This window comes from Oncorhynchus tshawytscha, linkage group LG04, assembly GCF_018296145.1.
Source record: "Oncorhynchus tshawytscha isolate Ot180627B linkage group LG04, Otsh_v2.0, whole genome shotgun sequence".
Lineage (NCBI taxonomy): Eukaryota > Metazoa > Chordata > Actinopteri > Salmoniformes > Salmonidae > Oncorhynchus > Oncorhynchus tshawytscha.
The window spans coordinates 49,665,312-49,680,380 of record NC_056432.1 but is presented as its reverse complement, the minus strand read 5'-3'; the positions used below and the strand labels follow the sequence as shown (position 1 = coordinate 49,680,380).

The 15,069-nt window shown below is 43.2% G+C and overlaps 1 protein-coding gene across 3 annotated transcripts in view; it reads left to right on the top strand.

Annotated features, from left to right (window-relative positions):
- Positions 1 to 15,069, top strand: part of lrp4 (low density lipoprotein receptor-related protein 4) — a 226,213-nt gene that overhangs the window by 193,952 nt on the left and 17,192 nt on the right. For all 3 annotated transcript variants that reach the window (XM_042320844.1, XM_024418426.2, XM_042320845.1), the window contains exons 17-31: positions 133 to 341; positions 763 to 844; positions 1,056 to 1,161; positions 1,411 to 1,612; positions 1,771 to 1,960; positions 2,417 to 2,548; positions 3,386 to 3,526; positions 5,226 to 5,312; positions 5,622 to 5,793; positions 6,123 to 6,285; positions 6,565 to 6,790; positions 7,281 to 7,584; positions 8,934 to 9,152; positions 9,318 to 9,452; positions 14,795 to 14,903. In XM_042320844.1, coding sequence (XP_042176778.1) covers positions 133 to 341; positions 763 to 844; positions 1,056 to 1,161; positions 1,411 to 1,612; positions 1,771 to 1,960; positions 2,417 to 2,548; positions 3,386 to 3,526; positions 5,226 to 5,312; positions 5,622 to 5,793; positions 6,123 to 6,285; positions 6,565 to 6,790; positions 7,281 to 7,584; positions 8,934 to 9,152; positions 9,318 to 9,452; positions 14,795 to 14,903 — 2,477 coding nt within the window. The remainder of the gene's footprint in view (positions 1 to 132; positions 342 to 762; positions 845 to 1,055; positions 1,162 to 1,410; positions 1,613 to 1,770; positions 1,961 to 2,416; positions 2,549 to 3,385; positions 3,527 to 5,225; positions 5,313 to 5,621; positions 5,794 to 6,122; positions 6,286 to 6,564; positions 6,791 to 7,280; positions 7,585 to 8,933; positions 9,153 to 9,317; positions 9,453 to 14,794; positions 14,904 to 15,069) is intronic.

Genomic DNA, 15,069 nt, shown 5'->3' with positions numbered 1-15,069 from the left:
AATTTATTGCTTAATCCCAAGGGGTACGCTAGTGTGGATAATTGAAACAGAGCCTTGGTGTATGTTGGTGTGTTGTGATGACCCTGTTGGTAAACCTAGAGCACTGACAGAAGACCTTTGGTCTTTGATCAGGTCTTGACAAGTTCCTGCTTTTTGCCCGAAGGACGGACATCCGACGAATCAGCTTCGACACCGAGGACATGTCGGATGATGTCATCCCGCTGGCCGACGTACGCAACGCCGTGGCACTGGACTGGCATGCCGAGGAGGGCTTCATCTATTGGACGGATGTCACCACCGACTCCATCAACCGGGCCCAATGGGACGGCTCAAGGCAGGAGGTCAGTTCTTCCCAATATTATTTCCCATATTAGTTAGTAATTTAGCAGATGCTCCTATCCAGAGCCACTTACTGTACAATGGAAGGTGCATTCAAATAAAGTAAGTGAGACAACCACCCATCAAGATCATTACAAATAAAATAGCTAGTAATAGAGAAGAAAACAGTTTAGTGTTATAGTGGTGGATGTTTGGTCTAATGCTTGGTAAGATACAATTGTTTGGGGGAATCATTTTAGCTGATGAGATCAGAGTATTGATTAAAGTCCCTTGCACTTTACTTTTAACCAAATGTCGCCACCTATTGATGAGAGTCTGGTATCACAGTTCATTTTACAGCTGTTTGACTTTTTTTTGCTATGGGGGAGTATTTCAATTAAGTTACTGTACTGTATTGAAATTAGTTGTTATTGTGTGTGTCAGGTGGTGGTGGACACCAGTCTGGAAAGTCCAGCCGGTCTGGCTATTGACTGGGTGACCAACAAACTTTACTGGACCGACGCAGGTAAGAAACCTTAACTGTACCCGTGTTCTAGATTTAAATTACTATAGGGTAGTGGTACAAACTTCAGTTTGTACCACTGTGTATCATGTCAGCTATAGACTACCAGGAAGTCTTTTTTGACTAGTCTTTATTGAGTAATTTGTTGTACAAACAATAATTAATTGTGTGAGTGTGTGCATGCTTGTGTGTGTGTGTGCGTGTGTGAGATCAGGTACAGATCGTATCGAGGTATCTAATGCAGACGGGAGCATGCGTACTGTTCTGATCTGGGAGAATCTTGACCGACCCAGGGACATCGTGGTTGACCCAATTGGAGGGTGAGTTAGAAGTCACGGGTCAATATCAGGTGTCAAATATCCAATGACACCTCTGACAGTAGTTTGCAGAGTAGCATGTAAACACACTTTTTTTCCAGCAGTTCAATAGAGTCCTCCCAAAAAGTTAGCGCTGCATGAACTTTGTTGTTTACCACTGACAATTAATCTGAACATACAGTATACAGATGAATTGTGCATACCACATACGTGTACAGTTTACTGATACATGATTTTCCCTGAGTACTATAGATATATGTACTGGACAGACTGGGGTGTGAGTCCTAAGATAGAGCAGGCAGGGATGGACGCATCCAGCCGTATCGTCATCATCTCTTCCAACCTGACATGGCCTAACGGACTGGCAATTGACTACCAAACACAGCGCCTGTACTGGGCCGACGCCGGGATGAAGACCATCGAGTTTGGCAACTTTGATGGCTCAGACAGACAGGTGAGGTGGTCTTGAAGGGATAGTCTTTACAAGTTTTAGCTTATTTTCAAACTATTTTTGTATGTTGGATGGGTATTTAATCAAGTGAGACTTTTTACTCTGTGAATCAGAATACTGGCTAATATTTTTATTCCCCCCGCCCCTCCATTGGTGTCCAGGTGTTGATTGGCAGTCAGTTGCCCCACCCCTTTGGGCTGACTCTGCATGAGGAGAAGCTCTATTGGACAGACTGGCAGTCAAAGAGCATCCAGTGTGCCAACAAAATGACTGGCCTGGGACGACAGACACTCGCCGAGAACCTGGAGAACCTCATGGATATTCACATGTTCCACCGCTACCGCACCACCGGTGTGTGTGTGTGTGTGTGTGTATGTGCGTGTGCGTGCGTGCGTGCGTGCGCCCTGTTGGCCCTCTGAGTATTTTGTGACAAGATACTAGACCCCCACCCACCTGTGTCCCTCCCTGTCGCTAGCGAGATTAGAGGCCAGGTAAACTGATCCTAGATATGTGGTTCAGAGGGCAAAAAGCACCTGGGGCTCATACCAGGCTGAAGCAGCACTGATAAGTATGGATGTCAAACGTTCAGCCTGCTGCACAGAACCCATGGCCATGGAGACTCTAATCCAGAGCGCATGGCTAAATTGTGTTTGAGATCCTTTTTAAACTCTCAACTGTTAAATGAGTGAGACACATATGTCATTGTTGCAATAGTTTGTGAGTGGGCAACATATACTATCATCTTACGTTTTTATGTTGAATAATTATATATTGCGCTCTCTCCCCCCTCTGTCCCTCACTCTCTAGTGCGGACACCTTGTGCGGTGAATAATGGGGGCTGCAGTCACCTGTGTCTGTTGGCTCCACCCACAAAAGGCTCCAGCTGTACCTGTCCTACTGGCATCAACCTTCAGCTGGATGGAAAGACCTGCACACACGGTAGCATAGCAACAATATAATAGTATTATACTACTAGCACCCATTGTACAACAACCCATGGTACATTGGATGTTTTCTAAATGTTTTCTAATGTTTTTTCTAAATTGCCTCTGGGGCAATTTAGACACCTGATTGAGGACCTTATTACTGATGAATTTGTTTGTTTCATGACCTTGTTCTGTTTCTTTTGCATTTTGTATTTTCTGAAATTCAGGGCTCTTTAAAAGAGACCTTGGTCTCAGTATGACTACCTGATAAAATAAAGGTTTTAAAAAACAAGAACAAAAGCAACACTATACCATGTATCTCATCACCTTAACACAATTTACCACAGAGATATTGATGTAAATAAACTATGTCTTCCAAGATACCACAAGTAGATTGATAACAGATTGATAATAAAAAATAAAAAATTGTCTCATCTTGATTTAAAGGAGAGAAAAAAATACATAGTTTAGTATTTTGTTCATTAGTACGCTGTTGATATGGTCCCAACAAGTGTGCATGTCAGCAGTAAAGTTTTCAAGATGGAACACTTTCAGTAAAAATCTTACTGTGATAATAATGTGTTTCGCATTATCGTCACACTCTTTTCTTTGTACTGTAAGTGCTCTATCTTGAAAACGTTACTGCTGACATCCCTTTAATTACTACCTTCACCGTCAAGGCCCAAGCTGCGATACAATATTTACAGACCGTTGATTCTTAAAGAATATCACTTACAAATGCCTCATAAACATAGTTCAACTGTATAACCTCATCATAATCCAAAATATAAGGTGGTTTTATTCCATAACCTGTACTCTCCATACTGACAGTGTTGTGTCTTGGTTGTAGGGATGAGTAGTTTCCTGATCTTTGCACGGCGGACTGATATCAGGATGGTCTCTCTGGACATCCCCTACTTTGCTGATGTGGTGCTGGCTGTCAACAGATCCATGAAAAACACCATCGCCATCGGAGTGGACCCTAAAGAGGGTGTGTATGTGTGTTTTCTGTAATCTCTGTGGTTTGAACAGGAAAATGAGGAAGGTCTGCACTTAGGTTTTGCAGTAAATATAAATAAAAATGTATTCAATCTTTCAGACCAGACGTTTCGCCCGAAAAGGCTTCATCATCAGTGTCCTTTGACAAAAAAGTGTCATTTTTTAATTGTGATCTGAATGTGCACCAGTAGTGGTCAGTGCCATTTAAGATGAGGGAGCAAAACATTTTTTTCATTGAGCATGGCCTTATTTCTATTACAGTGTATTGGATAACTGTCATTCATATTTCATTCATCCAGCTCAATTTAACATCGATAGGTTTAGGCTAGTACATGATACAAAAATGTTACCAATAGCCATCATGAGGTTGCTACAATGTATCCTATGAATGAAAGTTTACCACACATAGGTTGAGATAAATGTTTTAGTAATCAAGGTGACAGACAGTGAATGACATTCAATACTGCCTTGCACACTCTTCCCTACATCTAGCTGATCTAGGGTGTAATCATTTGTCAAGCAGTTGCAAATAAGAGTTTCTATTGGACAAATTCAGGTATGTTGATCCCCGTTTTGTTCTGTTTGCTTCTGTTTAAAAACCTTCTTCAACAGAATCGGCAGAATAAAATACACCCCTGATCACCCGCACGCACACACAGTTCACTTTCATAGCAGCCACATACAAACAGCATGATCACTTTGCTCGTTGTATAATTCTTTCTCTCATTTACGCTGTCTTCCTGTCTCCTTTTCCCTTCACTTGTGGACTTCATTGCACAACACATTAGCTGTCTGTGACCAGGCGAAAAAACCTTTCCAAGTCAAACCTTCATACCATTAACGCTAATCGGTACACACAGTCTACATCGTTGTCACCATATTAGCTAATGTCATAGTCAACATAGCTAATAGAACTAACGCGTTAGTAAACCTGCTACAATCACGCAGTTTAGCAGTTACACTGCGCCCCGGTGGCAATACATTTATAAAACTTAAAGCTTATCTTGATTTAGAAGAGTTCCAGTGTTGGATAGCCATAGCCAGCAAGCTAACAAAGCATCCCTCTCTGTTTGAGTAGGCTAAACTAGCTAGCTGCATTCATTAGCTGAGAAAGTGGAAAAAAATACAACAAAATATAGCTAGCTCGCCCTCTTGCTTCTCCTTAATTTATGAAGAAATGTATTTGTTATCTAATCCTTTGATTGGGTGGACAACATGTCAGTTCTTGCTGCAAGAGCTCTGATAGGTTGATGGGCGTCCTCCGGAAGTTGTCATAATTACTGTGTAAGTCTATGGAAGGGAGTGAGAACCATGAGCCTCCTAGATTTTGAATTGAGGTCCGTGTTCCCAGAGGAGGACGGAATCTACTGTAGCTGTTCTCCGGCTAAACCATGGTACTACCCCAGAGAGTACTTCTGAGGCGACTGTAGACCTTCATTGCATTGTGTGTTTTAAATTATTTTTAGAACTATTAATTAAAAACTATACTAACTATATTCACGTCACTGGTGACGTAAATATAGTTAGTATACTTTTATCTATAATGGATAACTATTTAAATTTTTATGAACTTCATTGAGGAGGATGATCCTTCCTCCTCTGAGGAGCCTCCACTGATGTGGAGGTGAAACAGTGACTAACCGTATGTCTTTGTAACCTTGATGTGTGTGTGTGTCTACTGCCCCCTGCAGGTAAAGTGTACTGGTCAGACAGCACACTGAAGAAGGTGAGTAGAGCTAACATCAATGGGACAGCTCATGAGGATATCATCGCTACAGGTGAGGGAAATAATCAATCAACTTTATTTCATAAATCAAAACATACAGTATCTGAATCATATTACAGATAGGCTAGTGTCTTTTTTGTCTATCTGCTGTATTACAGAGGAATATTCATCTATATTGTAAAACAAATGACCTGTAGCACTGAAATATTTTAACTTCTATTCTTCTACATACCCTTCTCTCACTTCCTCTAATCCTCTCTCTTCTCCCTAACTTTATCTCATTCGCTCCTTTCTTCCACTCTTTCTTTATTTCTTTATTTTCCTTTCTTCCTTCTTCCTCTCTTTTTCTTTCACTCTCCAGGTCTGATGACCACTGATGGTCTGGCGGTGGATGCGGTGGGTCGCAAGATCTACTGGACGGACACCGGAACGAACCGGATCGAGGTGGCCAACCTGGACGGCTCCATGAGGAAGGTTCTGATCTGGCAGAACCTGGACAGCCCGCGAGCCATCGCCCTCTACCACGAGATGGGGTAAGGAGTTAGAGTTTGGCTAACAGGTTCACTGTGCACAGCAGTGTGTTTAGATCAAAGTGCTGATTTTGCACTTGTTTTTAAATTAAAATGTCATTTTTACTATCAATGTACTGAATAATCATATGCAGACTGTGAGAGAGTTAGTTCCTGTGTGTTTTAGGTATTTAGGTATTTTTGTTTGCAGGTCAATAAAAGTTGACCCGTCGTGAATTACACCCAAGGAATTTACTTTCTAAACAGCCTAGATTGGGAAATAGTTAGCCCTCCTTTGTCAGTCTACTAACGACTTCCAGTGTGACATTCATTTCTCTCTCGCTCTCCTCCAGGTATATGTACTGGACAGACTGGGGGGAGCATGCTAAGCTGGAGCGGTCAGCGATGGATGGCTCAGACCGTTTGGTTCTGATCAGTAACAACCTTGGCTGGCCCAACGGACTGGCCATCGACAGTGCCGGCTCACAGCTACTGTGGGCTGACGCACACACAGAGGTCAGTCGCCCTATCCCGAAAAGCTAAAGCAGAGGTCAACCAATCCTGAGAGATACAGAGTGTGCAGGCTTTTGTTCCACAGCTGGGTCATGTTTAAAGTAGGACACACCATAGCGAAAGCATTTTGCCACTGAAATGACAATTCTGTGTTCTTATTGGAGAAGAAGAATGGAGAATCTTCATTGAAGAAGTTTTTAAAATCCAGGACTAGGCTTATCCTGTGTCTGGAAAACCGGCCTATTGAGTCAATGAATTTAACTAAGTTTTTCCCTCCCGTAGCGCATCGAGGCGGCAGACCTGAATGGGCTGAACCGCCGTACCCTGGTATCCCCGGTTCAGCACCCGTACGGTCTGACCCTACTAGGACCACACATCTACTGGACCGACTGGCAGAGCCGCAGCATCCAGCGGGCTGACAAAACCACCGGCGCCAACACCATCACCGTGCGCAGCAACCTGCCCGGGCTCATGGACATACAGGCCGTGGATAGAGAGAAGCCACTGGGTGAGTGTACGAATGGCACACTGGCCTCTGAACAGCAGAGAGGAAGGTGTGGGTAGGGTTTCGCATTGGTTTAACCTCATCCCCAGGCTATTGCGCATGTCGCATAAAAGCCTGGTACATCAACCATTCAAAGTTGGCCTTAGTGGGCATGACCATAGAATTGTATGGGAGTGACCTTACTTGTGATCATTTCATTTTAGAAAATCACACACTGCAAAAAATCTGGGAAGGTTGTTTGGTTGGTGTGTGTTAGGAATTGCGTGGCACTTACATGTTTGTTGTCCTCCCTTTATCCCCTGTATTATCTATTTATTGTTAGTCTTCCCTCTCTCACTTCACTTTCAATGGAATCAGTTGCCTGTATGTAATGGCAATGTAATGACACCCATAAATATGCTGCTGCTACCCCTATTTGTGTACCTGCAACAAAAGTTTGACTTGGTTTGCTTCTTTCTCTCTCTCTCTTACACACCACCCCCCCTCCCTCCAGGTTTCAATAAGTGTGGTAGAAGGAACGGGGGCTGTAGCCACCTGTGTCTACCCCGCCCCAACGGTACTTCCTGTGCCTGTCCCACCGGCATCCTCCTCAAGGGGGATGCCAGGTCATGTGACGACTCCCCCGAGACCTACCTGCTCTTCTCCAACCGGGTCAGCGTGCGACGCATCTCCCTGGACACAAATGACCACACAGATGTGCATGTGCCCGTGCCTGAGCTGCACAACGTCATCTCACTGGACTACGACAGCGTGGACGGGAAGCTGTACTACACCGATGTCAGCCTTGATGTTATCCGGTATGCTAAAAAGACACGCTCACACACAATATACACTGTACAAAACATTAGGAACACCTTCCTAATATTGAGTTGCACCTCCTTTTGCCCTCAGAACAGCCTCAATTCATTGACTCTATAAGGTGTCAAAAGTGTTCCACAGGGATGCTGGCCTAATGCTTCCCACAGTTGTGTCAAGTTGGCTGGTAGTGTATCTCTACACCAAATAGATTGTTACATCTCATCCCATGGATGCTCAATTGGATTGAGATCTGTTGACTGGGCAGGCCACTGCAGTAAGCTAAATTCACTGTCATGTTTGTGGAACCACTCCTTGACAATCCTAACCTTGTGGCATGGGGCAGATGGATACACAGCTGCCATGAAGGGATGTACCTGATTGGCAATGATGTTCAGATATCCTGTGGTATTCAAACGTAGCTCCGCTTTTATCAAGGGACCCAATGTGTGCCATGAAAACACACCCCACACCACCACCACCACCAGCCTGCAATGTTGAAAAGCAGCATGGTGGATGCATATATTCATGTGGTTTTCTAAATACCAGGAACCGGGATTCATCAGACCAGGCAATGTTTTTTTTAACTCTCCAGTGTTTTTGTCCCTTAGCCCACTGCAACCGCGGTTTCTTGTTTTTTGCTGAAATAAGTGGAACTCTGCAAGGTCTTCGGCTGCCATACGCAATTCGTGTCAAGGTACAACGAGTTGTGCATTATTTGATGGGTCTTTGGGGACCAATGTTGTACTGAACTGTCAGTTGACTAACTGTAGTCCGTCTGTTGCTCTGCACAATTCGTGTCTGCCTCATTTGTCCTCTTTCACCAATGACCTGTTTTTGACCACTGGCCAGCCCAGCCGTTGGCTGGATGTCCTTTGGGTGGTGGACCATTCTTGGTACACACGAAACTGTTGAGCGTGAAAAACCCAGCAGTGTTGCAGTTCTTGACACACTCATACCGGTGCGCCTGGCACCTACTACCATGCTTAAAAATCCTTCTTAAACATTCATCTACACTGATTGAAGTGGATTTAACAAGTGACATCAATAAGGGATCATAGCTTTCAACTGGATTCACCTGGTCAGTCTATTTCATGTAAAGAGGTGTTCTTAATGTTTTATATACTCAGTGTATACACACACACAATAAATACACTCTTAATCACACACGCATGCATTCCCACACATGGAATTCATCCTTGTCACTGTCACTTTTTCTTACTATTTGGGGTTTTAACTCTTTACAATTAATGTATTTGAGCAATAGGATTTGATTTAATAAATTATATAACTAATTGATTTGCTGATTGATTGATTCATTGTTTGACTTAACTTCTCCTGTGCTGGTCAGACGGGCCAACCTGGATGGTACAGGGATGGAGACAGTGATAAGCCAGGGTCTGAAGACTACTGATGGTCTGGCTGTGGACTGGGTGACCAGGAATATGTACTGGACTGACACAGGTCGCAACACCATTGAGGTGGCCCGACTGGACGGGACCAGCCGCAAAGTACTAGTCAACAACAGCCTGGATGAACCCAGGGCCATCGCTGTGTTTCCCAGCAAAGGGTGAGAGGGGGAGAGAAGGAGGAATAGAGGGGGGAAGTGTTAAGGTTGAGGGAAGAGGGTGGAAGGGTATAGTGGAAGAGATTGGTTTTGTGGGCGTTTGTAAGTGTGTGGGGGTGGGGGGGGGGTGCGGGAACTGGGTTGTCATTGTTTCATTGGTCTCCCTAGGTACCTGTTCTGGACAGACTGGGGTCACATTGCTAAGATTGAGCGGGCACACCTAGACGGATCAGACCGCAAAGTTCTGATTAACACAGACCTGGGCTGGCCCAACGGACTCACACTGGACTACGACACACGCAGGTTAGAGCGAGAGAGTGGAAGGGAGGGGAATGGAGACAGGCAGGGAATAGGGGACTGACAGGGAGGGAGGGAGGGAGGGAGGGAGGGAGGGAGGGAGGGAGGGAGGGAGGGAGGGAGGGAGGGAGGGAGGGAGGGAGGGAGGGAATGACAGACAGAGATAAAGGAGAGAGAGTTGGTGGAAAGGAGGGAATAAGGGAATGACAGACAGATATATAGGAGAGAGCGAGGGATTGGTAGGGAGGGAATAAGGAAATGACAGACAGATATATAGGAGAGAGCGAGGGATTGGTAGGGAGGGAGGGAGGAAATAAGGGAATGACAGATAGAGATACAGGAGAGAGAGGTAGGGAGGGAGGGAATAAGGGAATGACAGACAGAGATAAAGGAGAGAGAGTGGTAAGGGAGGGAGGGAATAAGGGAATGACAGACAGATATATAGGAGAGAGCGAGGGATTGGTAGGGAGGGAATAAGGAAATGACAGACAGATATATAGGAGAGAGCGAGGGATTGGATAGGGACGGAGGGACTGAGGAAATAAGGGAATGACAGATAGAGATAGAGGAGAGAGAGGGAATGGTAGGGAGGGAGAGAGGAGAGAGGGAATGGTAGGGAGGGAGAGAGGGAGCGCAGGTTAGTGTTTTTCATGATAAATCTTGTTCTGGAGGCAGCCTTGCTGCAGCCTTTGTCACTAGCTGGCACAGCCATAAAGTCATATTATCTGCCTAGCCTTAACTCTAACCTTAACCACACTGTTAACCCTAATGCCTAACCCTTAAATTAATTTAACTTTAAATTAAGACCAAAAAGCAAAGTTTTGTTTTCATAAATTTTTACAATAAAGACAAATTTGACATTGCAGTTGGCCCATCTAGCAGAAATTGCTCAGTTCTGCCTCCAGGACAAGACTCATCCCAATAAATGTCAACCTACAGAGGGAGCGGGAGGGAGAGTGTGACAGACAGGGAAAGAAAGACTGAAAATATTAGGAACTAACAGCATGCAAAGCAGATCTTAGTCGAGAAAATCAAATTATTGTCTGCAGAACATTCTGTTTTGTATACAGGGTTCCCACGGGTCCTTGAAAGTTTGTGAATTTGAGAGAAAAAAATCAAGGTTATTTTGAATTTATATAATTTGTGCATGAATAGAAATTTAAGGTATTTCAATTTTTTTTTTTTACTTAACGTCAGTAATAGGCTTACGTTCAACTGTCTGCACTTGCGTGCATAAGTGATTGAAGTCAAATGATCCAGGTTAAACAGCGGCAAGCAAGCGAGAAACCTAACAGGCTGACCACACTGCTCGCGTCGCGTGCGCGGGCGTTGCAAAATAAGCGTAGAAATCTTATGTTATTCAATTGTTGCACCCACAATGCTCGAGTGCGCTAACGAGCGTCTGCATTGCCAAGGACTAAAATAGAAATCAGTTCTATTTCTGATGCAGATCGCGCTGGAAGTCCTGCCTCCCCCATCTCCTCATTGGTTTATAGAAGAAGGTACCCACGTGCCATCTCCTCATTGGTTATACCCACGTGGGTGACTGAAAGACAAATGAGGTCAGTGGCGGTAATGTACCTAATTTATGAAAGTTGCCAATCGCAATTTAAAGTCAAGAGAAGAAAAGGCCTGGAAGGAAGAGGGATGACCAGAAACTATTTGTGTGGATTAATTGGCGGAGTAGAGGACCTTGTGCATTTCAGGTAAAATAACAACTCAATGTTTATATGCCAGGACAAATTAGCTAGCAACAGCATGCTAGCTAAATAGGACAAATTAGCGAGCAAGTGCAAGCTAACTAGCTAAATTGCCATAAATGTTTAATGCTTTTTGACCTGTCCCCAAATTAAAATAATTGGTTCAGAGTTTGTTTTGATAATTTAACCTGCATGTCGTGATCACGTTTGGTGTGGGGGGACAAAATAAATGTATGCACGATGTAACGTTAAGCGAACCTTCAGCTATGCCTGGAAAATGTAAATTCCAGGACTCGTGGCTCACCAAAGACATTTACAAAGACTGGCTTGTTAATGATCAGTGGGACATCCATATGGCCCGATGCAGAGCCTGCAGCAAATCAATTAAAGTTCACGCCATGGACGAAGCAGCTGTGACAAGCCATGCTGCTGAAGCATCACACAGGACGGCCATCTGCAAGTTAAAAGCAGGTAGGTCCTACCCCTGATAATGTAGAAAGGAATACAACAACCGTACTTAGTTATTAACGTTAATTAGTTAGCTAGATTATTCCGTCTCTTCATGGTTGTGTAAATTAACTTTAACGTTACAGAATTATTCGGTCAAATTAACGTTTTCTATGTTGTTGTTAGCTGACGTTATCTAGATGTCTCAGTCAGTTCTCCCACAGAATCACACCTGACAATAGTGCTAGCTTGCTAAAGTTAGCTAATTTGTAAACATTACGTTAGCCAACTTGCAGCAAGCAGAGCTAGACAGTGAACATTTAAAATAAATGACGTTAGGTGAAGTTTACATTTAGTTATAGGACGTTCACTAGAGTTGTTAGTGACAACGTTTCATGACTAATGCTAGCTAACATTAGCCAGCTAGCTAGTCATTCATCAGACTTGGACACTTATTTTCTTACAGCTCCCACTCAATTGATCTATGTGAAAAAGTCATCATTGACATCACCACCTAGACAATCTTGAAACTACTACCACAGTCACCACCTCCATCATAACTGGCGTTCCCAAAGAGGACAAATTGAGGGCTGAGACATTGTGGTGTCTGAATATGATGGGGGTGAGTGACATGGTTTATAAACTGTCAACTGTAACATTAAATTATTTTTTAGGAACATGTTATGTTTGTTTTCATATTTCATATTCTCTCTCTGTGACACACACAGGTTCACATACAGGCTATAAACAGAAATAAGTGTTTGGTTTCAATCTTCTTCTTTTTTTACTCTTAGGTGTGCTGTTCTCATCGATGTTCCCAGACAGTGCAATAGCCAAGACCTTCGCATGCAGGGCAGCAAAGTCCAGCTGTGTGTGCATAGCTTGGCTCCTCATTTCAAGCACTTGTTGTCTAAAAAACTGTCTGCTGGGGAGGAGGACTATGTACTTCTCTTTGATGAGCCTGAACAGAAAAACTCAGTCAAAGCAGTGTGACTTTCACGTCCGTTTATGGGATGAGGACAAAGTTGGGATAAGATTTTATGATTCTAAATTTATGTGACATTGGACCTTAAAGCGGTCTATAAGAAGAGCACCGAAGATCTACCAAGGAAAACATGGTTCAGATCTCCTGGATGGACCAAATGTAAATCAGTCATTTTACTCAAAGGTTGAGAAGACCCTCCTAGATTTTAAATGTACACCTTATAAACATTGGCAGTTGCCGTCTCCATATTGTACAAGGAGCATTTCAGAAGGGAGTGGAAGAAACAGAGTGGAAAGCTGACAGTGTACTGCATGCTATGTACAGTGAGGGGGGAAAAAAGTATTTGATCCCCTGCTGATTTTGTACATTTGCCCACTGACAAAGAAATTATCAGTCTATAATTTTAATGGTAGGTTTATTTGAACGGTAAGAGACAAAATAACACACAAAAAATCCAGAAAAACGCATGTCAAAAATGTTAGAAATTTATTTGCATTTTAATGAGGGAAATAAGCATTTGACCTCTCAATCAGAAATATTTCTGGCTCCCAGGTGTTTTTTATACAGGTAACGAGCTGAGATTAGGAGCACACTCTTATAGCGAGTGCTCCTAATCTCAGCTTGTTACCTGTATAAAAGACACCTGTCCATAGAAGCAATCAATCAATCAATCAGATTCCAAACTCTCCACCATGGCCAAGACCAAAGAGCTCTCCAAGGATGTCAGGGACAAGATTAGATCTCCCTCCTGAGATGTTTGCAAACCTGGTGGCCAACTACAAGAAACGTCTGACCTCTGGGATTGCCAACAAGGGTTTTGCCACCAAGTACTAAGTCATGTTTTGCAGAGGGGTCAAATACTTATTTCCCTCATTAAAATGCAAATCAATTTATAACATTTTTGAAATGCGTTTTTCTGGATTTTTGTTGTTGTTATTCTGTCTCTCACTGTCCAAGACAGCGTGGACACATTTTTACGAGTATATGTCAAAGGACAGAGAGCTCAGAAATCAAGGAGAATTTGCCACCAACTCCTCTTACTGTCTTACTCTCACCTTGCATCTGCAAGGCAGAGGTATGTGACACATCAAGAAGAACAGACAGAGAAGAATGGATGAGCAAAAAAAAACAGAAAGAGAAAAGACCTTATAGATGAAATAGATTAACTTAAAGGGAAGAAAAGAATGACATAAATGACAGATGACATAAATGCTCTCGAGACCTCAGCAGACAAATTTGCACTCAAAGCGGAGAGCACAGGAAACCTCACTCTTATTGCCAAGTCTAATAGCCTGAGAAAGGGTGCTGAAGATAAAAAAAAGCACAAATAGCTGAAATAGAAACACTACTCAACGAAAAAGTGAATGTCCTGAAAAGCAAATGAAGGGGTATAGCAGCAAAAAGCAAGGGTTTGGCACTGTTTTAACAGTTTGAGAAGGAGCAAAACACTTCTCAATGAGTAAGTGATCAACAACAACAAAAAGCAAATGAACCAAAAAGGCCAACAACCCCAGAACACAATGGTCTGGGAAATGTTTTATTGGGGAAAGGTTTTATTTATCATTTTCATCTAATATTTTATTGTTCCAAACCTTTTATTCATGGTCATGTGTTTTTGTTTACTTAAAAAAAAGCTCATGTTTTTGCTCTGCGACATGTTTTGTGTTAAGCTAGTGCTAATGAAATAAAGGAGGAGGAGTTACTTAGCTCTTCAACTTGTAAATAAGTCTCTGTCTCTATCGCTCAACTTACACAAGATGTTGTTTTGCTGTGTTAGAGAAAGCAAGAGACCACAGTCTGCCATCACTGTAACACAGAACAACTGAGAAGTGTTCACACATTCAAGCCTCTCTCTTTTTAATTGTTGTCTGTGAGCTTCTGTAAAGCCTGCTAGCTCTCACAGTGTTGTAACAGTAATTAACCTTGATCCGTGTCTCAAACTATGCCATGTTGGGTCCTTGAATTTGAGGGAATTGGGCCTGGAAAGTCCTTGAAAAGTACTTGAATTTAATGTTTAAGAAGGTGTGGGAATCCTGTGTGTAGTAAATCATAGTACAGTACAGGAGTTTTCTGGCCTCTTGATAGATAGTTTTGATGTCAATTCCTGTTAAATCCCTCTCATCTCTGTCTAATATCTCTGCAAAGTATTTTGCCTAGTATGTATATGTACTATGATTGTGTGTGTGTTTAACTCCTGCGTGTGTGTGTGTGTGTAGGATCTTCTGGGTGGATGCTCACCTGGACCGCATTGAGAGTTCCGACCTAAACGGAAAGCTCCGGCAAATCCTCATCAGCCCTGTGTCCCACCCCTTCGCCCTCACACAGGTATCCCCTCCAGCTGTCAATCAACTACCTGACCCCTCCCCCTGGCTGCCATGTCCACTCACTTGCTCTTTCTCTCTTCCGTCACTCAATTGTTTGTTCACTGCCTCACTTGCTCTCCCTCCTGCTCCACTCATACTGAACCATAAAACTGAACCATTCTACTTCC